The sequence below is a fragment of the Prionailurus viverrinus genome, chromosome D2 (assembly GCF_022837055.1).
Source record: "Prionailurus viverrinus isolate Anna chromosome D2, UM_Priviv_1.0, whole genome shotgun sequence".
Classification (NCBI taxonomy): domain Eukaryota; kingdom Metazoa; phylum Chordata; class Mammalia; order Carnivora; family Felidae; genus Prionailurus; species Prionailurus viverrinus.
Window position 1 is genome coordinate 58,645,879 of NC_062571.1, and position 22,853 is coordinate 58,668,731.

At 39.9% G+C, this 22,853-nt stretch overlaps 1 protein-coding gene across 2 annotated transcripts in view; it reads right to left on the reverse strand.

Moving 5' to 3' along the window:
- The window catches only part of HPSE2 (heparanase 2 (inactive)), a 740,027-nt gene that overhangs the window by 677,619 nt on the left and 39,555 nt on the right, over positions 1-22,853 (reverse strand). Inside the window, exons 2-3 of one of the 2 annotated variants that reach the window (XM_047826468.1) lie at positions 15,479-15,521; positions 7,396-7,553 (exon numbers count right to left, since the gene is read on the reverse strand). In XM_047826468.1, the coding sequence (XP_047682424.1) occupies positions 7,396-7,553; positions 15,479-15,483 (163 nt within the window). In that variant the 5' untranslated portion in view covers positions 15,484-15,521. Of the gene's footprint in view, positions 1-7,395; positions 7,554-10,459; positions 10,832-15,478; positions 15,522-22,853 lie in introns of those variants that run through there. The other variant, XM_047826467.1, reaches the window with a different exon arrangement.

Sequence of the window (22,853 nt, forward strand, 5' to 3'; positions counted from 1 at the left end):
CTCTGGGCTGATGGCTCAGAGTCTGGAGCCTGTTTCCGATTCTGTGTCTCCCTCTCTCTCTGCCCCTCCCCCGTTCATACTCTGTCTCTCTCTGTCCCAAAAATAAATAAACGTTGAAAAAAAATTTTTTTTTAATAAAATAAAATAAACTCATTTGGCAAGAGAAATGATATTTGGTATTGGCAACAGTAGCACAATTGTGTTGTTCAGGAACACATAACTGTCTGCATTACCTTTGATCCCAATGACCAGGTGATAAATTATACAAATGTGGTTGTGACTGTAAGGTTTATTTACTGGACTTTCTGATTCCCTGAAATAACCAAGCTACCTTTACTTGTAACAGATCCCAGAGTTTCCTAATCTCTACCACTTTCAGCACTCTACAGATGGCCACAATGATTAAGTTGTGGCTAAATGAGAGGATGACTACATCTTTGTGGGATGCCATATTCAAATTCACAGTGAGCTTCAGCTAGCACTCGGGACTTGGGTACCAAACTTAAACATTACAGAAAATGCATCCATTTTGTTTCTAAAAGGCAGAATAAAACATATATAAAACTTCAGGTGATTTCTGACACCCTTTAATAAAATATTAAATTGAATCAAATCCTTCTAAGGTTGCTGGCAGACAAATCATGAAATACCAAATGAAGAAGTTGGAAGTTTTTCTTCAGCCTAAAAATCTCCAGCAACTGCTTTTGGCTGCGACTGCTAAAGTGACAAGAGATCAGTAGTGTGTAATTTGACATTAATGCCTCGGCCCCATTCATCTTCTCAGCCTCAGTGTCAAAGAGGAACTAGATGCCTGCTCAATGAGTAAATTCATGAATGAATGAATATTATAAAATATTAGCCTGTTATTATTCTATAAGAAGGATAATGTAAAACTTATCAAGCAAGTTCCAAAGCCTTTTCTTTTATATACCCTAAATTTAAATTTTAAATTGTGCAATTTTAAATTCAATCATGATTCATGACTCAAACTTCACCAAGTACAATTATAAAACACTTCAGCTAGAGTATGTGAACATGTGTAGTAATTTTAAAAAGAGGGCAAGGATCACTGCCCATGTTGAAAACATGTCCTTCTCCTCTTCAATGGAATAAGAGAACTTATAACAGCCTCTATTTTTGTATAGGAACAATACTATTTTGCTATGCCTAAAACTCAAGATTCTCGTAATCTAATCTAGACTGACCCAACCAATTTTTTCCCTCAAACGTGTACTTCCTTGTTCTTCTTCTTCAATTACATATTTTGGAGCTAACAAAAATACATTAGAACTTCTTAAAACTTAATTTAGACATAATTCTAATAATATGAGCTTTTCTTAGAATCATTTCTAAGATGTACTTTATTTTTTATATTTTTTAAATACAAACATTTCTGAATTAACAAAAAAATGTGCAAATAGGCTTCTATAGAAAAATGACATATGGGGCACCCGGGTGGCTCAGTCAGTTGAGCGTCCGACTTTGGCTCAGGTCATGATCTCACGGTTTGTGAGTTTGAGCCCTGTGTCGGGCTCTGTGCTAACAGCTCAGAGCCTGGAGCCTGCTTCAGATTCTGTGTCTCCCTCTCTCTCTGCCCCTTCCCTGCTCATGCTCTGTCCCTCTCTCTCTCTCTCACTCAAAAAGAAATAAACATTAAAAACAAATTTTTTTAAAGAAAAATGACATAGTTGTAGCAACATGAACTAAGATAATTCCTAACATGTACCTTCTGTGCAGCCAGGATGGTCTCCTTACTACGCAAACACATATTTAGACTTTGCCTCATGCTCTTTCCCTTCAGTTAAATGTCCTCTCTTCTTGTCTCTACCTGCCTAAAGTCTGCCTATCTTTCACAAGGCCCAACCTAACTCCTATTGAAATCTGGCCCATATTCATCTCTACTTTTCCTGTTACACTTGGCAAACTATTATGTCTCACTTAGTACTTCTTTCCATATTGTCTCTGAGTTACTCTTAAGTTTTATCAGTATAAACATTATCTCACTAATTAAGTTATTAGTTCATTGACAGTGGGGACAGTGTCTTTTGAAGGGTATAGGTCAATTATTTTGTAGAATGTCTTTCAGTTTGTTTTCACTAGTGTTTTTCATAATTACAGAGAATTAGAAATTCTTGCAAAGAATATCATAAAGGTGATGTGCCTTCTCATCATATCTTATCAGGGAATACATGATTATCAACATGACTTATCTGTTTATATTAAGCTTGATCACTTTGTTGAAATGATGTCTGTCCGCTTCTCTACTGTCAAGTTAGTTTTTTCCTTTTTACAGACCCTCTTCTTCAGAAGCAAATCATCAAATCCAGCATACACTTACAGGGACAAAAGTTACGTTCTACCTCCTAGACAAAGAAGATTTTGTGGACACAAACTAAAACCACCACAACTCATTAATAAATATTATGGGAGACATGCTTTGAAGTTATGCAAATATCCAGTTTTATGTTAAGGTCTCCCCTACTTATTTTAACACTGATTAGTAGATCTTGCCTATAGCACTTATTACTGTTGTGTTCTAATGGTGATTTGGGACACTATCTCAATATTCTGCCATTCTTTGCCCAGCATGAAACTAAACAGAGTAGATAATCAATAAATACCTGTTAAATGTAATTGAATTTCAAGAAACCTTTCTGTGAAATAAAATGAGATGGTAAAAGGTAGGGAAGTTCAAAGCAAATATGTATTTTGGCAGTTGTGCTATTCTTAGGTCTTATGTCTTGATTGATGGAAAGGAAATAGAAAGAAAAAGAATTAACAACCTCACTTCTAAAACTGGGAAAACTTTCAGGAGAAAGACGAACAATAATAATAGTCATATAGTGCCTTAGAGTGTATAAAGTGCACTCACATTCATCATTTAGAATTTGAGAAGGTCTCTGAAGAGAAAATCTTCAAGATGAGGGAGACTAAAAAAAACAACTTTCAAAGTTTGTGAAAAAGAACTATTAAATCAGGAATTGGAAAATCAGGCATAAAACTATATAAGACGCTAACAAGGAAAAGCAAAAGTCAAGGCAAAGAAGAAACAGATACAATATAAAAACAGTATAGGTCCAGTGCAAAGCTTTAAACCAGGTGGTAAGGTTGATTTAATGCATAGCATGAAACCAAGATGACTTAGACTACTTAAGAGTACATGGTTAAAATAATGAAGAATATCATTAAAATAAGCATTAAGAATGGACTTATAAGATTGTGCATTGAAAGTAAAAAAGGAATAGAATCTTCATATACTAATTCACTCATTTCTTCATTAATCACCTCCATTTTCCTAGGGCTTTAACAGTGCTCTTAACCCAATATATATCCAAAAATATTTGCCGAAGCTCTATATAATGCTAGACATTTCAGAATAGACAATAATTAGATATGGTCCCTTCCTATAAAGATGTGTATTCTAATTGAAAAGGTAAAGCATTTAATGGAAAGGAAAACTTTTCATATACATGTGAAAAGTTAAAGAGCAAAACAAGGCAGAAGGAGCCAAAAAGAATAACATAAAGAGTAAAAGCTACAATGGTCCACAGAAAGAAGAGATCACTACACAATGACATGCTCAGGAAAGGCCTTGTGAAAATAAGGGGCATTTGCGATGGGCCTTCAGGAATTGGGTAGGGGGTGAGACTTGAACAGAGCCAAGAGAAAGGCATTCGAAGCAGAGATATCTGGCTGAACAAAGGTATAGGGTTGAAATAATGAGGGTGCTTTAAGGAGACCATGAAAATCAAGGACTGTAATAAAAAGTATATGAAAACACAGGATCCAAAATGTAAGCTGAAGTTGAAATGTGAAAGGCTCTGAATGTAAAGTTGAGGAGTTTGAACATTTTCTGAAAGCAATCCAAAAATAATCAGAAATTCTGAGAAGAGTGATATAATCTGTATGATATTTTAGATATTAAGCTGTCTTTTGATGTGCATAATAAATGGTGTGTACAAAAGGTAAGGAAAAAGGTAAGATTCCAAGGTATATAAAAACAATCCTATTTTTATTTCTTCCATCATCACCATGTTTGTATGAAATTCAAGCTGCCTAAGCATAGAGTAGATAACTGTATTCAAAGAGTAACCAGAGACCATCCCAAAGTGATACGTAAACAATAGTTTTAGAAAGTTAGAGAAAATGCAGTGGCATTAAAGTGCTTAAAAGTATTCGGAAAATAGAAGTCACTTGACTTAACTGCCCTATTAATTCAGGGGAAAACAACAACAAATCACAGCAAGGTGGTTATATGAATACATTAACTATAAAAGTGTATTTTACCCAAGTACTATTGGTTCATTTTACTCTTAGCATATAACAAAACTAAAGACTAGTCTCTTGTCTCATTACCATAAAAAAAGTAAGCCACCCTGTTCTCTACCTGGGTCCCTTAAAAACAATTCTCCCTACATTCACTTAATCCTTTTTACCAATTCCCCAATTCTATCTCCTTTCTTCTGTATAAATTTCTGTCTCATCAAATCTTATTCACTCCTTAATCCCACCTTAAAATATTAAATGTTATAAATATTCTGAAATTGCCCTTAATAAAAGTAAGATCCTTAGTCTTTATATAGTGCTTTGTAACTGACACAATATTTTACACACATTACTTCTTAAAAGCCTCACAGAAGCAATGCACAGCAGGTATTATCATCATCCATACGCTACAGAGAAGCAGCAAGCCCAGGGCCACACCATCAAAAGTGATATAGTGAGGCCTGCAATATAGGCTTTCTAAATCCAAATTCCATATTCTCTTAACTATAGCATTCAATTTCATAATTTGCCAGTAGGGTATCTTATTACTCAAAATGTATGTCATTACTCTGTATCATGTTTAAGTCAATACATCTTTTTTTTAATAAGGTGCTTATGCCCAAGTGCCTATTATAGGGCCATTTGCTAAGAAGACCTAATTATTTTTAAGATGTTCATGATGAGATAATTATCACTGGATAAAGAGTGACAACTAAAGTATAATGTTTGCAAAATTACTAAGACTCTACCGAAAACATTTTTGCCTTAAATTCTGTAATGCAACATGCAACAACAAAGACAATATGGGTGATTTAAGGATATCTGAGCATCAAAGGGCAGAAATAGGGCACTCCTACTCTCTTTAACTCTGCTAAGGTCTCAAATACTGACATAGTTCAGAGCATCTTATTACTGGAGAGACATAAATCAAAAGGAGTTCAGCTAGGAGCAATAAAACAGATTAGCGTCTGGAAGTACTGACTTTAAAGAAAGTTTTAAAGGAATTAAATCCAGGTAGTCTAGATAAAAAACAGCTATCAGGAAACCTTTTTTTTTTTTTTGAAGCTGACACTCACACCAAAGACAAATTAGTTTGAAGACAGAGGTCTTAAAAATGCAAAAAAAGAAAAAAAAAGAAGAAAGAAAGAAAAAGAAATAGTCATAAATATTTAGAGAATACTGTATTTAAAAAAAAAAAATCAGGATAAATATGCTGGCAAAAACCTACGGGACAGAAGAACTCTTTCCCATAAGTGTGATAAAAACTACATTCCTAGAGATATTTAATACCAGGTTGGACAAAACAAGAAAAGGATTCCATATGGAATGATCCTGTACTGGCCCCTGAAATGGTGGGAAGATTGAAGATGACCTCTTAGATCTTTTCGATTTCTGATTTTTTCTAAATGCTATGAAGTTTTATGGGGCACGGCTTTCTGCCAATTTCCTTTCTCCCCATGATGCCCACTTTCTCCTTTCACAAAGGGAAACAAATTGTATCCTTCGTTTTAAGCAGATCTCATGTTCTCAATGAATTGGTAATATAATCCTAGGTACATGTTTGGGAGAAAAAGGCCAATTCCTATAATTTATAATGGTCAGTGGTTCTTGGGGCTCTTCTACATTTTTCCACAAACCAAAGAAGTAGTTCACACGGATTCAAACCAGAGCTGTTTCATCAGGAAAACCAGTAATATTCTCCCTTCTCATGTCTGAGCACAGAGTTGACAGTGACCCTGGAAGCTATAAGGCCCTGGGTCAAGTTACCATCAGAGCTGCTGTTCAGAATTAGCTTTTACCTTTCAGCATTTTATGCTAAGTGACAGCAAAATCTATTGCAATCCACATTTTTATGGTAATGACATTTACCTTTGAAAAGATGTCACCTTAAACTCCTATACACTTTGGCAAATGTTATGAGTAAGTCCTATTCTTGCTTTAAACTCAAGAAGACTCAGCTTTGCTCTTTCTCCATTCTGACACTTAAAAAAAAAAAAGTGTCTCAGCCACTCTTGAAGTATATCTCTCCAGAATTCCCATTCAGTGAAACCCCAGAATATACAACGACATTTCCTTGTTTTGCTGATTTACAAGGACAAGATGTGACAAAATCCAGGGAGTTCTAAGAACCTGTCCTTGAGCCCTTTAAAAATAAAACTGAGGCTCACTTATGAGAAAGGACAGCAGAGAAGAGATAACCCTCCAAGAATGGACACCAATACCTCTTTTATACAATCTAAACAGCCTCAGTAGCTGAGGACCCACCAATTCCCATCTTGACTATTTGAAAGACTTATGTCCCCCTCTCCGCAAAGAAAGTTCATATATATTAATACTATACCCTCTAAACAAAACTTTAAAATGCCATTTTCATTTCTTCCTGGTAAAAATGAGACTGTTCAAACCTAAAAAGATTGGTCTCTCACACTGTAATATGATTTGGAGTTTTCAAAGCCCTTCCAACACTTAACTACTCGATCCTGGCAAGAAAGAAGGCTGGCATTTACACAATCTCATTAAAAAAAAAAAAAATGCGACTCTGACATTAGGCAGTCTGAAGGAGAACCCACCGTGGAGATTTTCAAACATCCCCTAACAAAGGTCCAATCTAAAAGATACTATCCACAAAACTTTAGAGTGGGTTTCAAAAGAGGCTGAATCACCCATATCCTCATCTCAGGAAAGCAAGAAATAAGAAAAAAAAAAAAAAAAAACAGAAAGGCACTTTTTTCTAGAGTTTTAGGAATCAAACGTGACCCTGATCCCTTAGTAGCCTATGAACTTGTCTGAATCTTCTCGAAGAACCCGCTAATCTCCCCACAGGACCAGCCTGCTAATTGTTCTGGCCACCACTTCTCGGCCCTGGAGCGCAGCCGCCCAGCGAAAGGCCGGCAGCCTGGACCAGGACAACTTGGTGACCCCCTCTGCGTAATCGCGTCAGAAGCGCCACACGCCAGTGTCCCCTAGCCCGCAGCTACCAGCTTCTCAGAGGAGCTTCTACCAGGCTCTCCTCCAAGCCGGCTACCCACCCACCTTCCCCCCCCCCCCCCCTCCCATACACAGCAAGAGTTCGCTCCTGTTCCTCAAACGTCCCCCATCCCGCTAGACTGGAAGTAAGTCGTTTCTCACCATCCTCATAGTTTTTGAGATAGTAATCCGGGCCGGGGCCCCCGCGACTTTTCGCCGGGTTCCTCAGGTTCTGGAACTGCAGGAAGTCGGTCCTTTTGCCCCCGAAGCGCAGGAAGGCGGGCGAAAGTCCCCGAGCCAGGGTCACCAGACGCTTGGAGCTGCAGGGGTACAGAAAGAGAGAGAAAAGGATCCGAGGTGAGAAGAGGCGACCCGGAGCGGAGCGCCGACCACGGCTCTCTCCCCACTCTCCGAGAGCGACCCGGCCGAGGCTACGGGCCGTGTCAGCCCCAGCCCGCCACCCGCGCGGGCCCCGGCGTCTCGCGTGCGCCTGGCTCCCCGGGCTACGCCTCCTGCGCCCAGCCGGCCGCGGCCCCCTCCCTCAGACAACCCGACGCCGCTCGCCAAAGGTACTTCTTCCCAGTCGGTTAGTCTGTTTGTTAATGCAGTGCGTGTGGGGGGCCGAGGGGGGGGCACTTCTGCTGAGAACACGGGGCTTGGGCGCAGTCGCCCAGCTCCTGCCACTGCCGGGAAAGCGCTCCTGGCGGAGACGCGCAGCGCGTGGACTGCAGAGCTCCGACTTTTGCCAAACTTACAGGCTGGAAGCCGGAATCTGCATCCCCTGCCCCAGGGGCACTGCAACCTCAGTGGTGAAGGTGAAACAGGCCTCCTTTCTTTCCGAGCAGGTACCTGAGGTCAGGTTGGTTCTTTTTTTAATGCTAAAGTTGATCTTCCTTTAATACTACTGTAGTGTAACAACTGCATCCATCTCCCTAACACTGGGCGAGAGACTGCCAGGGTAAATCCCTGCTTTTCTGAGAACTTTCCCCATCCGGGCTTTGCACGGTAAAAGCAATGTCTCTTTGGCCCCTTAAATAATTCAGCCGGCTCTCAGGAGGGGTAACATCCTCCTCTCCACTCTACTTCAACTCCATCTTTTTCGTGGCGCCCTTTGGAAGCCAACTCTTGGAAAAGTGAAGTTTGCCGAAATGTGGACCTGCTCGTCTGAGGGCACTCGAGGAGCATCAGAACACCAGCATTTACGTTCATTTAGCTTCAGGATTTCCATAAGTAAGCAGTTTTAAAAGCCAACCGCTACTTCAGGAAGGGGTGACGAAGGAGCAGTGCAAGTGCTCTTAGCACCAAAGAATTTGAATCTGGATCTGTAAGTTATTTTTAACGCTTTGCTGGCTCAGGTTCTGAAAATCCAAATCCAAATGGAGAAATTACAGAGGATCATAACGGAGGTGGGTATGAGAGAAAAAAGCTGGGGACTCCAATTTCGGAGAGTTCCTGAAAGCCGCGCACTGCCGCACCGAGAAGCCCGGTGGCCGGGAACGTCTGGCGGAGGACTCCCAAGACTGCGTTCTGGGGCCGGCGCCGGCCGGGCGTCGCGCGGGCCCGCGGCGGGCAGAGGCCTCGGCACGGGTGCGGCCCCGCGGAAAAGGCATTTCCAACCACCATCCGTCCGGAAGCCTGTACAGCTAATGCAAATGCGCCCGCCACGGCTTCTTCCCCGAAAAGCTTCCTACCAGAATCCTTTCTGCAGCAAGCATTTAACAAGATGGTTTAAAAAGAAAGGAAGGTAGGAAAAAGAAGCCTGGGGGCGTCCGCGCAGCTAGAGTAGTGCAGTGCAGGTGGGGCGTGTTTTTCGGAAAACCCCCGTCGCCCCCCACCAACACACGAGCTTAGAGACGCGCTCCGTTGCAAGGGCCCGAGGAGGACGCCGGGCGGCGCGGAGCTCTTCCCGCCTTCCCAGCGGAGGCACGGGCATAAACAAACGACCGCAGCGGCAGCAACACCAGCCGCTGGTCCTCCTGCAACGCTCGCTCCACGTGGAAGGAGTGCTCCACGTGCAAGGAGTGCTCCACGTGGCGCCTCCCGCTACCTGCCGCGTCCGCTGACCCGGCCGAGGCCCCGGCGGTCCCGCACAACCGAAGGGCGAGAGCGCGCCAGCACCAAAGCGGATTTCGAAAGGAGTGAAAGATACTCACGAAAGACGCGCGGCGGACGCGGCCTCCCGGCAGAAGAGTGGGACTGGGAGAGCGCTCAGGGCTCTTCGGGAGAGCCCACAGCTGAGGCTCCCATTCGGAGGGAATTTTTAATAACTCAACACTTGGATTCGACATTGCAGACGATTTATTTATTTATTTTTGCACTGCAACTGTCCCTGATTAGTTGTCTAACTGCTACACAGTAACAACCCAGGGAGAGAGTGAGCCCAATTAGATTCCAAGCCCTTGAATAAGAGGGGAGTCCATGGTACAAACCACGGGGTTCGGTAATCCGCTGGTGCCAGGTTCAGACCTCTGAAACATCCCCGGAGTATTTCTAGGACCCTTTCCGCTCTGCTTATATACCCTATCACTGGAGCGAGAATTTTTTTTTCTTTAAAGAAAAACCAAACTATGCAGTTACCGCAGGAGATTTAAGGAGGAGGGACTGGGGGGCCATTCAGTCTATAAAAAAGCCTCTTACAAAGTCCTGAAGTCTGGAGAGGACAGCGGAGTATATAAAAGAAAACTTAAAATATCCGATCTAACTTGCCCACCGCTCAAGCCTCTGCCTAAATTCGTTTTCTGTCTGGGAGTGGGAGAGAACGGACAAATCGATCTTTTCGTGGAAAATTCCACTTTCGTGCTATCCCCCCGCTTGAACACTCACAGACACACACAGGCACACACACGCACCCATTCCTCTCGGGTCTTTGTTGCTCGAGACCTTTTCTTCACTTTTGTAACTGCCCTGAACCTCTTGTTTCTTTTTCAGAAGGAGACAGGGAGGCTAATTGTGGATATATGTAAGCACAACATTTTTTCAGTCATAACTGATAAGTTTCTGAAATGCCTTCTGCATTGCAAACATGTGCATCTTAATAGAAAACATTGCTTTTCTCAATCACCAGTTAAAGCCTCACAGCAAATATTCCAGGAGAAGGAAAACCTCTTTTCTTCTCTTTGTGAGATGCGCTTGGCTTATTTTCTTCTTCTTCTTCCCCCTTTGGAATGGGGGATGGGGGGTGTTACTTAAAAAAAAAAAAAATGATCCATGGAAGCCCCTGCCTTACCTTAAGAAATCGAGCCAGCCATCATGAATGATGGACGGATCCAGCTGCAGAGAGAGGAAGTTCTCATTGACTGTCCTGACTGGGTTCTTGGTGCTCACATCAAGTAGAATCAGGGTCTTTTCCTTCAAACCTGGAGCTCTGTCTACAGGCAAGGGTCTCCTGTCTCCAGCTTGGGAGGAAAGGGAGAGATGGAGCAACAGAGCCAAGAAGAGAGCCACCGGGGCTAGGCACGAGGGGGGGCGGGAGTTGCTGGAGGGCATGGCTTCAGGGAAGGCACAGAGCACCCTCATTAAATCCCTCTGATTTAAACCTCTCTTCCTACAGGGTCTCACTGGTGACTAATTGTCCTTATCTAAAGTGTGTGTCTGTCTGCCTCCCCCCCCCCCCGTTTTTTTTCCTTTCCTTTTTTCCCCCCTCTCTTGCTCTCTTTCTCTCTCTCTCTCTTTTTTTTTCAGTGTTTTGGTGCTGGTGGAGCGAACTCACGCCCCTAGCCAGCCTTCTCAGCGACTCGTGCCAAGAGTACTCGTTCACCAGCACCGCCCCTTTAAGAGATTTCAACTGCAGACATTTTTTAACTTTTTAAAGGTAAGGGGGTGGAGGGGGGAGGCGGGAAGTAGGAGGAAGGGGTGGCGTTGTACCCTCCTGATTTAACCCTCTAGGGTCAGGAAGCGGAGAGATGGATCGAAACTGTGTGGTTGTAACGTTTTGGGTACGGGGCGGGACGTCTTGGTTTTACTTCCCTCCCAGGGAGGCTCTGGGGAGGGCGGTTCTAGCTTCCATCCCGACAGGAAAGCCCCAGCGCCAGCCCTGGGCGCGCTGGAGTAAAGATTGCGCACTCGCCGTGCGCCTGTTTCTCTGGACAGCATTTCATCCGCGCTGGGCCCTTTCCTTTTGGTTGAGGCAGCCACAGCTAGAGTGGTTAAGTTGCAAAGGGGGTCCTGCGGTAGCGATGGTGATTCCTGCCAGAGCACAGAGTGCACTTCATGGACACAAGTATGGACCTCTGCGACGTGCTGGGCAGCCACACAGAAGCATCCTCTGACCTCGTTAGGAAAAACAGTGGCCAGAAGGAATACAAAGAATGACCAGGTCAAAGGGCTTATCCGCCGGTAGGGGCAAAGGGCCCAGGCTGCGCATGGCTCCGTTCTGACTGCAGCCAAGGAGAAAGTGTCTTGGGGACTTCAATATACGCTGACTTAGTTCAAGTCAAAGCCACTTGGTCGGTGCTTGGATATTATGGGTGGGGATTCGCCCATCTGAGCCAAGGCTTGGCCACTCCGCTGCACAAGCCCATTTAGACTTGCCCTTCCAGTCCCTCCAGTCCCTCGACCACGGGCATCCCTCCAGCATGGAAGTGCGCCTTTATGGTGAGGGAAAGGAACAGAGTAACACAGCAGGGTTTTCAAACTCGGCCAGGAGTCACAGTCAGTGTCCGACCAGACATAGTCCCTGGATGCTCCAGAACAGCCAGGAGCCTCATGGTACACCACCAGCCCTAGCTTACAGACCCTGACCCACACCTCTCAGGCAGAGCCACGGGTCCCATACACAAGCACAGGGTGAAAAGGCCCAGTTGGCTGTAGTGACATGGTTGGGCCCCACTTTCAACTTCTTTCTGGAACAAAATGAGCCTTCTACTTGGTAGATGAAGATCACTGTTCTACCCACAATGGGTATGCATTAGCATCCCAGGGCCTCCAGACGTCAAACAGGCAAAATTCTAAAATGCAGATTCCCCAAATGTGGATGTGCAAATGGCAGTCTCAGAGACCACAAAAACTGAAATAGCAACCTGTCTCCCCTTCTTTCCCCCCAGACAGGATTCAGGAATCTGAAAAGGGCTGGAATATATGACCTTCAGCTGAGGTTCCCTGAGGAGATTCTTTCAAACCAAGCAACAAAGAAATACAGAGGTTAGGTTGGGTTAAACTGGGAAGTGCCATGAAGACCTCATAGAAGTAGACCGGGATAAAATAAGGCCAAAGGAGAAAGAAAATCCAAGGCATATTATTTAAAGATGATTTTAAAAACCAAGATGTTACACCGAACTATTACATGTAGGCTTCGGCCCTTAAGGCCTGCCTGCTTCTTTTGGTTCCTGAAAATTTCTAACACAACTAAATCCTTTAAAATATGTATGGTTTTGGGGCGCCTTGGTGGCTCAGTCAGTTGAGTGTCCGACTTTGGCTCAGGTCGTGATCTCACGGTTGATGGCTTCAAGCCCCATGTCTGGCTCTATGCTGACAGCTCAGAGCCTGGAGCCTACTTCAGATTCTGTGTCTATCTCTGCCCCTCCCCTGATCATGCTCTGTCTCTCTCTGTCTCAAAAATAAAATAAATATTAAAAAAAAATTTTTTTAAGATATGTATGTGTTTCTTGTGTGTGGGTGTATGGTATGGTGTAAGTTCCAGTAAAAATTATTGTAATTTTAAGATGTGTACTGAGTACCTCCTTAAGATGGTGACGGCCTGGAGCCGATTTTTATTTATCTTTGTATCTCAAGACCCAGACATTTAGCAGCCACTCAATAAATGTCTATGAAATAAATTAATGTTAAATCAAATCATGCTCAACACACTAAAATCATGTACTGCTTTCAGGAAGAAATAAATAAGAAAATAATATGACTTTTACTTGTCACAGTACCTTTCTTTTAGGTTTCTGTTCAGTAATTTGTTTTCCCAGTTATTAGTATTTTCTGGTCAACTCCTTTAGGAAATACTTATCTTACAAATTCAGAAGCCATTAGTTTATTTGCTATACTCAGAATTAAAACCAATTCTTTATGTTTAACAAGGAGTCATATTTTCCAAGGGCCAAAACACACCCTGGCTTACAAGTGAATGTACTTTTAAAAACCACATTCATTGGAACCAGAGGACAACCACATAAATGAAACAGATCACTCACCTACTAGATGTGTATAATTAACGTACCTTTCAAAAATATGTACTCTTGGGGCTCAAGATGAACTTGGGATCAATGAGAAACTGCTTAATTATTAACTTTATCCATGATTTTTGCTTACTTACCCAACTATTCTATAATTGTTTGGTGTCCTAGTTACTTTAACCACTATTTAACGTTCTCATCAGAACCTGTATGTAGTACAAAAATCAAAACCAACAAAACCGTGATTTTTTTAAAAAATTCCTGATGAAAACCGTCTTCTTTAGCCATTGAAATTCTAGTCATATACAGCCTCAGGACATCAAGGCAAAGAAAGCAATTCAATAACATTTAAGGAGTTCCAGATAGCCCTGGTTGACTCCAAGATGACCTGATTGTTTGGTCCTTTGGTCTAGTGTGGATAAAGATCTTCACAGGGCTACACTTTCCAAAGAGCCTCCCTTCCCCATATCATGGTTTTTGTCTTACTTCCCATCTAATCCTAAATTATATGCTGTAAGTAGCTCATTATTAATCTGTATATTAGATTGGTTTCTACCTTAGTTTCTATGTGCTGAGTGGTAACCACCTGTACCTCTGTTCTGTCTTAAATTGTAATTTCCTAGGGGACAAGAATTGGGCCTCAGTATAAAATATGAATTATTGTGAACTAGATGCATCTCCTTGGAAATGTTCTTCCTGATGTTACTGAATGGTCCTCATAGATAAATTCCTTTGATATCTAGGAGTCTAGGTTCCCAAACCTGTAAAAAATCTTGAAGATTAATTTGTTCAGTGATTTCTAGACTGTTTCAAAATAAATATTAGTGGAGAAGAACTGATATATATTTGCCAACTTTTTATTTTGTCTAGCAAGGACCTTAAAAAATCTATCAACTATTTATCACTATTACTTCCCAAAAGAAAAAAAAACATTTAACAGCCAAAAAAAAAGTTGAAATGGTATTTCAAAAATAAAAAGCAAGTGTTTAAACTGAATAAATTTAGCTTCATGAAAAATCACTACAGTATTTCTGTCATTTCATCTCAGACCAATAGAGATATGCCAGTGACCAATATGGTACCAGGACTAATGACTGGGACTAATGCTATACCCTGTGTTTATGGCCAAATTCTACTTTATAGTATACAGTATTGCTGCAAGATGTGCATGCTTTTTAATGATGGTCATCTTTACTACAGTAATTTCCACCCATTTTTCCTATGTTTTTTTCAGCCTCTCACAAACTCACTGACTCTAAATGCCACCTCCCTTTCTATTAAATATTCAGAGCTGTAGTTATGTCTATACTCATTTTCCCCTTCTGGAAGAACTATACCTAGATTTCAAATAACAAGAAAAAATTCTTGCCACAGTAACTGCAACTGAGAAGCACTCTGAAGTTATAGCAGCCAATGTGCTGTCTCATCATTGCCTGTAGACTTGTTCATCATGACTTATTTATTCAGCTCTTGTGGTCACACCAGGGTACCCAGAATTATACACATGCTATTTTAATCTTCTCAAAAAACTCTGAGAGGCAAATATAATTCATTATTATACATAGTTTACATATGAGAAAATTGACTCAGATATTAAGCAACTTCTCATGACGCTGCCAGTAAGTGGTAGCAAGAATTGAAACCTACCTGACTCCAAAGCCTATGTCTGTGTTCCTAACCAACACATTCTACTGTAAGTGGCTAAAATGTTGCATACCCTTTAACAACTTGTTAATGTACAGTGGAAAAAACCTTGGACTAGGAGTTGGAAGACCTGAGTTTAAGTCCTGACTTTGCCAGACCCTAGCTTTGTGACCTTGAATAAAATTTTTAACTGTTGTGTCAGCTGCCTACCCTGTAAAACTAATATAATACCCTAGAGTAAGAAGCAAATAAGGTTATATATGGAGAAAATGTTTTATGAATTCCAAAATATTATACAATTGTGCTATTGGTTTCTTGTTATCTCTTACTCCCTTTCCCCCATACTTGCCACAAATACATCCCCTTAATTGATGACTGAGGCAAGAATTAAGACATATATAAAGAACTTAGTGATAAAGTTGAAACAAAAGGTCAACTCTAATAATGATGTCAATAAATGCAGAAATAAAACAAGTACATACCACATAGTTTAACCATGCAGACACTTCTGCCTGTGACCAGCATCTGAAAAAGGAAAAAAAAGAAGTTAAGTTTTACATGCCTTCTTCGTTTTTTCACCAGGACAGGAGAAAGCAAAGGAGTGGACAAAGGACAGTGCTAGGGAATAACAAAAGCTGTCTCTGTCATGCTTAGAGGAACAAGGGATAACAATACTTTCTCCACATGGAAAGTTGAAAAGGAAAGGAATTTCAACACTATGATTGCTCTACCTCATTATATACATAAACTCATAACCATAAGTGTAAATGACTCTAAAGAGTTCAGTTCAAAATCCCTTAGCATGTTTGGGGGTAGGGATGACAGTTATTTGAGGAACTTCTATAGGTGGAAAACCAAGTAACAGAAAAATAGATTAAGTTTATTCATGTCCTTAGTCACATTCACATGATGGTAAAACAACCATCCTAGCCCATTTTGCCTTTTGTACATTCAGATTAGTCCTGAAAAGCATCATGTTTTACTGGAAATTGCATGGGCTTTGGAGTTCAATAGACTTTGATTAAACCCAGTTTACAATTTACTCTCTGCTCTCACATGAGAGTAAATTGTGAACTGGGTTTCACAATTTATTGTAAACAAGTTGAACAAGTCATTTACTCTTGCTGAGCCCCAATTTCCCCATCTACAAAATATACTTCCCTCCACATGTGCTCTGAGAATTAAATGAGGTAAATGTCTTTAGTTGTTGGCATAGTGTTACTATTCAACTGTCATTTTCACTGGTTGGGTTTCATGGTAGAGATAAATATAATCTGCATATATAAGGTGGGAAGAAATTTATATACTGAAAGCAAAGGTTTTGAAGTAATATAATAACTTATAGATATACCTTCTATTTTATGCTTATAGCACAAATAGGACAAGCTTTATCCTCATAACTCAGGTAAGGAAATACAGAGTCAAAAGGTTTAAAATGCTGTTTCTTGAAGAATCTGAGTTGAAAGCCAGTTCTACTGACTGATAATTAGACTATGCTTTTGGCATGTTTGTTACTGAAAATACCCGAGAACTTTACATATAATGTCCCAGGACAAAAATTCAGATTGCCTCTCACATATTCTGTGACTTCATTAACTATAAGTTGTTTATACATACCTTCAAACAACTATAATTTGCCTGCAGTTTCCACTATACCACTTTCCTAGTCAGACAATTCTAAGAATTAATGCTAAAGATAATTTCTAAGAAGCTGAAATATATAAATCTTATTTATTTATCTCAATATATCTCCTATTTTAGTATCTACATTGAGAAGTGGAAACTGTAATAAGACATTTGCATGGAACACAGGTGTGCTTGTTGACCCCCAAAGAGCAACTAACTGCGATTGCATTTTCTTCTGTTCCCTAGGCTAATGGCACACTTGGACCTTTTTAAATACCCTAATGTGTTTAGTTCATAATGAGAGTTAAACAAATATTGGCAATAGAAAGCCTACCACAGGTTCAGTCTACTCCTCAATAATCAAAATCAGTTGATAGACTATTTGTATATACAACTGAATATTTTACCTCTGCCCATATTAACATCTAGATCCCTAACTCTTTGAAGTAGTTCTGTTGCCATATAAGCAATCCAAGTTCTTCCTTGGTTCAAAATCAATTATGCTAAACCTTACCAACATTAACTCTCACCAAATTTTCTGATTCTTCTAGTTCTTTTGGTCACCTAGAGACAATGATGTGCTGTAACTTTTAGAAAGTATGCTTCATTTCCATCAGACATTTAAATGTTACATTTCTGTCTTGATTTTCTGAAGCCTAACCAACACAGTACTGTGTTTAAATACTTTTATGTTTTTCCTTTTGAGGAAGAAATAAAAATAATTTGATAGTCTAGGGTCAATGGCATTCATCTGTGGCTGCACACTAAAATCACCTAGGAGCTTTTTAAAAATAATCATGCCTGGGTGCACTCACAGATATTCTGATAACTGATTTGGTGTGGGGCCTCAGTATATCCTGGATCCATTGCTATACAACTCTATTTGGTTTCTAGTTTCAGCAAGCAAATTAATTAATTAATCTTAGGGACAGAGGGGCAGAGGGAGAGGGAGAGAGAGAATCCCAAGCAGGCTCCATGCCCACCACAAGCATATGGGTCTCAATCTCATGACCCTGAGATCATGACCTAAGCTGAAATCTAGAGTTGGATGCCTAACCTACTGAGTCACCCAGGTGCCCCGAGAGAACAAATTTAGATGGCAAGGGATATCATGTTATTTCAATCTATTTGATTCTTAGGTTTCAGGTAATAAGGAGCAAGAGTTATCTCAAAAAAATTATCAGAATCTACTCTGTTCCTAAGTTCAGACAATGAAAGTCAGATAGTGAGAGACCATCCTCAAAGGAGGAAAATTATGCAAGTAAACACCATTTATCCTATTAGCTTTAATAGATTCTCAAATAATTATTCCTTTATTCAAGAAATGTTTTCCCTTAAAAAATGTTTTCCCTTTACACCATCAGATTGGCAAAATGTAAATACTGGATAACACTAATTGTGGATGTGGGGAGATTTTGCAAGGAGAATGCAACCTTCTTGCACCCCAATGAGAGTTCAAATGGGTTGGGCCATTCTAAAGAGTGATCTGGCAATATCTAATGAAATTACATATGTATATTCCCTAAGACCCAGCAATCCCACGATGGGCATAAATTACCCAACCACCTCACAAAAGACTCACAAAGGACTTGAACGAGGGTGGTCAGTAAAGCACTGATTTTAATACAGAGGAATTAGAGGCACCTAGATGTCCATCACAAGGGAAACGGACAGGTGAAATGATGAGGGCAGCAGTTATAAACAATGAACTGAATGTATACACAAGAACATGGATGGGCTTTAAAAAGAATGATAAGAACAAAAAACCCAGGATATAATAGCATAATAACATTAGTACAAATTAAACACACACACAAATATATGTTACAAGGATACAAAAATATCAAAGGACATACATCAAACACATTTGATGCCTATAAGGTAATCATTCAAAGGAACAAAATGAAACAAAAGGCTTTGCATGGGCCAACGTTAAACACTTTCCTGCATTCAAGGTAATACTTAACCAATTTTCTGGGGAATGAAAGGGAGAAATATTGAGTGCTGACTATAGGCTAGGTAGTGTGTCTTTCCCCCACCTTTGGGGTCCAAAGAATATCCTTGCCCTTGGAAATCTCACAGTCTAGCTGGGAAAATCAACAGGTTAACAAAAATCCATTTGATAAGTGCTACGGTAGAATTTGGTGAAAACTGCCATATATATATATATATATATATATATATATATATGTCTGTTACTTGATACATATGTAATTTTCATCACAATGATGATAAATATATCATACTTTAATGAGTTGGTCTTTTTTTTTTTTCTTATTTTTAACCTGTCTTCTGGGTTTTCTCCTATCTCTCTGCTTTGGTAATGGCGAAGGGTTGCCAGTAGTAGAAATGTTGGAGTGCCATCTGCTGGTGGAAATGTTTTAAATTGCCCATCTATCTCCCAATCCATTTTCAAAAAACAAAACTATCACATATATCATAGGATATCTGGGCTTGAAGGAAACTTAGAGATCATCTATCTCAGGTGCCTGGTTTTAGAGAGGGGCAAATATCTCCTTACAAGATCGCATCTAATTTAAGGGAAATGCATACATATGCACAAACTCTCACACAACCTCTTCTGTCACCACTGCAACAGCTTCACAGAACTCTATAGTAAAGACTCACGAAGCTAAACTATCTAAAATTTCCCAGATAAACAATAAAAGAGGGGTCCATAGACATGTTTAGATATTCATACGAGCTCATTTCCCAGGAGAACAATCTTCGGAAGGCAGCTTACTGCAGTGCTAAACAAGCGATCTTAGCTTTACTATTTATTAAGAAGCTTTAAGAAAGTTCGTTAACTTCCCTGAATCTCAATCTCTTTATATGTAAAATAGGAATAGTGATCTAATTTACAGAGTTACCATAATAATTTGTGGGAGTACATGTAAAAATAAAATGCCTAGCAAAGTCACAGAAATATTTAATGGCTAAATAAGCCTCTAATACTAATTTAAACATGCTTTCTAATCCATCCTCAATGATGTTAGCTCTTCCTCTGATTTATATTTGATATTTATATTTAATATAAATAATTTGCCAGCTCTAAGAAATTCCATACAATTAATTCCCATAAAAATGTAAACGGAAGGCAAAATGTGTTTTAATAGTTCATTGTACATCTGGTCAGATCATACTTCTGCTCTAAGGCCTTTCTATTCAAAGTGTGGTCCACAGATCCAGCAGCGTCAACATAACAGAAATGCAGAATCTCAGGCTCCCTTCCAATCTACATTTTAACAAGTTCTTCAAGTGATTACAATTCTGATTTAAAGTCTGAGAAGCATTACATTAGGGGACAGCAGATAGAACCTGAGCTCCATTATTTCAGAAGAGGTTTCCAGAACTAGCTGCTCTGCTCCTCTTGGCTAAATTTATCTATGTCTTAGTAATTAAGTACTGAAATGTTTTCAGTTCCTTAAAACTACTCTTTGCATAACACATAGCACTTAACATCACAACCCATGGAAAGAAGGGAGAAAGGAAAATGAAATATTACTGTGTCATTAAAATGATGTTCCAAAGCCAAAGAAGATAGAAATTGACAGGGTAAATACTACAAGGAATGAAGTTGCAGGGTTTCTGTTACTGATGATGAAAAAACAATTGTAAAATATGGAACAGATCAGTCCGAAACATCATGCAAATTAATGTCCACAGATGTGTCTATGCATCTTTGTGAGAGTAATGATAGATGAAGCAGCAATGTCAAATTTAGCAACAGCCAGCACCAGCTAGGGAAACAACTCCCAGTTGCTGGGAAGTCTGGAAGTTCAGGTGATGGAAAAGCATTAACTTCATGAATACAAAATTGGGCATGGCCCACCTGAGCTTTTAATCAGATTCTCTTAAAGACAAGTACTGTGTTACTCTATCCTGTGAAGACAAAGCAGTTATCAAATATTTATTTAGTATCCACTCTGTGCAAGGCATGATGGAATCAAAACAAAGTCACACTATCAAAGGGAAAGAATAGGCACACAGTAGCATGCACAGAGGTAAACAGGCAAAAACTGTTTTTGCCAGAGGAAGATTTAATATGAAAGACTCAATATGAAAATAAAGCTGATGTCAATGTAATCCCTTCATCATTTCAAGTCTGAAATCCATCTACCCACCCATGTAGATAAATAATAATATATAAAATAAGTAACTTTCTTGAGCACTTATTAAGTACCAGGAACTGTGCAAAGTGTTTTAATGCATTATCTCATTTCATCTTTACAATAAAACTAATAGGCAGGTTCTCCTAGCCTTATTTTAAGAGGGAAAAAACTGAAGTTTAGAGAGAATAAACTGCTGGAAGTAACTAGTAAGACGTAGCTGGGGGATTCAAATCTAGGTCTGTCATTCCAGAAGCTAAACTTTTTTTTCCTAGAGAGAAAGAGCATACAAGCAAGTGGGGAAGAGGGGCAGAGAGAGAGAGAGAGAGAGAGAGAGAGAGAGAGAGAGAGAATCTCAAGCAGGCTCCACACCCAGCATGGAGCCCAATGTGGAGCTTGATCCCACAACCCTGGTTAATTACTCAGATATTCTAAACCAGTCTATGTCACATATAAGTAGGGTAGGACCATATATTTAGAGTTAATAAACACTTAAATCAATATAGTTTATCTTTTAACTTTCTCTCCTCAATCTAAATGGCACCCCCCTTCTATATCACGGAGGATACAGTCTGAAGAAAACATATTTTATTTTTCAGCAATATTGATCATTTGATTTTTCTCTACAGAGTTTGAATTTGCTATACAATGTATAGTAATGTATAAAAACTAAATCTATGCCCATAATTATGTGTACGTTTACTGAGCATATTGTGAATAGAGAGTAAGGCATATAGAATATGGCTCCCAAAGCCACAGAAATCCCTTAATTCATATGCACACATTCTGATTTATGTTCATTCATTCTCCCTCTTTCTCTCTCACACATGCACGCACACACACACACACACACACACACACACACACACACGAGCGCACATACACACACGGCAAAGAGTAGCAGGCATATTTAAAAACAGTACAGACAACCAGGAAGATTTTGTATAATCCAATGTGTGGGTAGGTTCAAGGATCCATGGGAAGTCTGAAGGGCCTGAAGCACTCTGGGCCCTGTGAACTCAAAAAACCAACTACCCAAAACTCCCTTCCATAAACAAACCCCATAATAAGGAGAAAGGTTTGGGAAAAGAATCTACATGGTACAGCATATAGATAATTGAGGTAAAGGAAAAAGAAAACTCAGATAAAATTAGAGGAAGGGGAACAAAACCAGGATATCTCCAAAAGCAATAGGCCATACTTTTTAACCCTACACACACACACACACACACACACACACACACACACACACACAGGAGCTCTATGGCTATGAAGCTAGAAAAGCTCTCCTAATCCACCTCTCCTTTCTAAAATTTCAGGCAAACTAATTATGCATAAAAATGAGCAAAAAAAAAAAAAGAATCACAATCAACATCATGCAAAAATATTGTAAGAAAAAAGAGAACAAAGGTTGAATAACCTCTTTAGAAATAATAAAATTATTCCAGAAAAGACATGCCCATAAAAACTACAACCTAATATTTCAAATCACAGTGAAGAGAATTAAGAAAATGGTAGAAGATATAGAAGAAAAGCATATATCACAAATAGAAACACTCTATAAAATGGAATGACAGAACTCAGGAAAGAATTAAAAATAAAAGAAAAACATCATTTTATAAATAAAGAACAAGAGAAATGAAAGAATAAATAAATATAAAAGATACTGCCTTAAGGAGGGAGGTGGATTGAGAGATGGGTGAAACAGATAAAGGGGATTAAAAGTACACTTATCATAGAGGTGCCTGGATGGCTCAGTCAGTTAAGAGTCTGACTTTGGCTCAGGTCACAATCTCATGTTTCATGAGTTCAAGCCCCACATTGGGCTCTCTGCTGACAGCTCAGAGCCTAGAGCCTGCTTCAAATTCTGTGTCTCCCTCTCTCTGTTCCTCTTCTGCTCACACTCAGTTCGTCTCTCTCCTTCTCTCTCACTTTCTCTCTCAAAATAAATAAACATTAAAACAAATTTTAAGTACACTTATCTTTATGAACACTGAGAAATGTATAGAATTGTTGAATGATTACACTGTACACCTGAAACTAATACAACTCTATGTTAATTATACTTCAGTAAAAAAAATGTTTAAGGAAACATTCAATTTTAAAAGATAATGAGATAAAA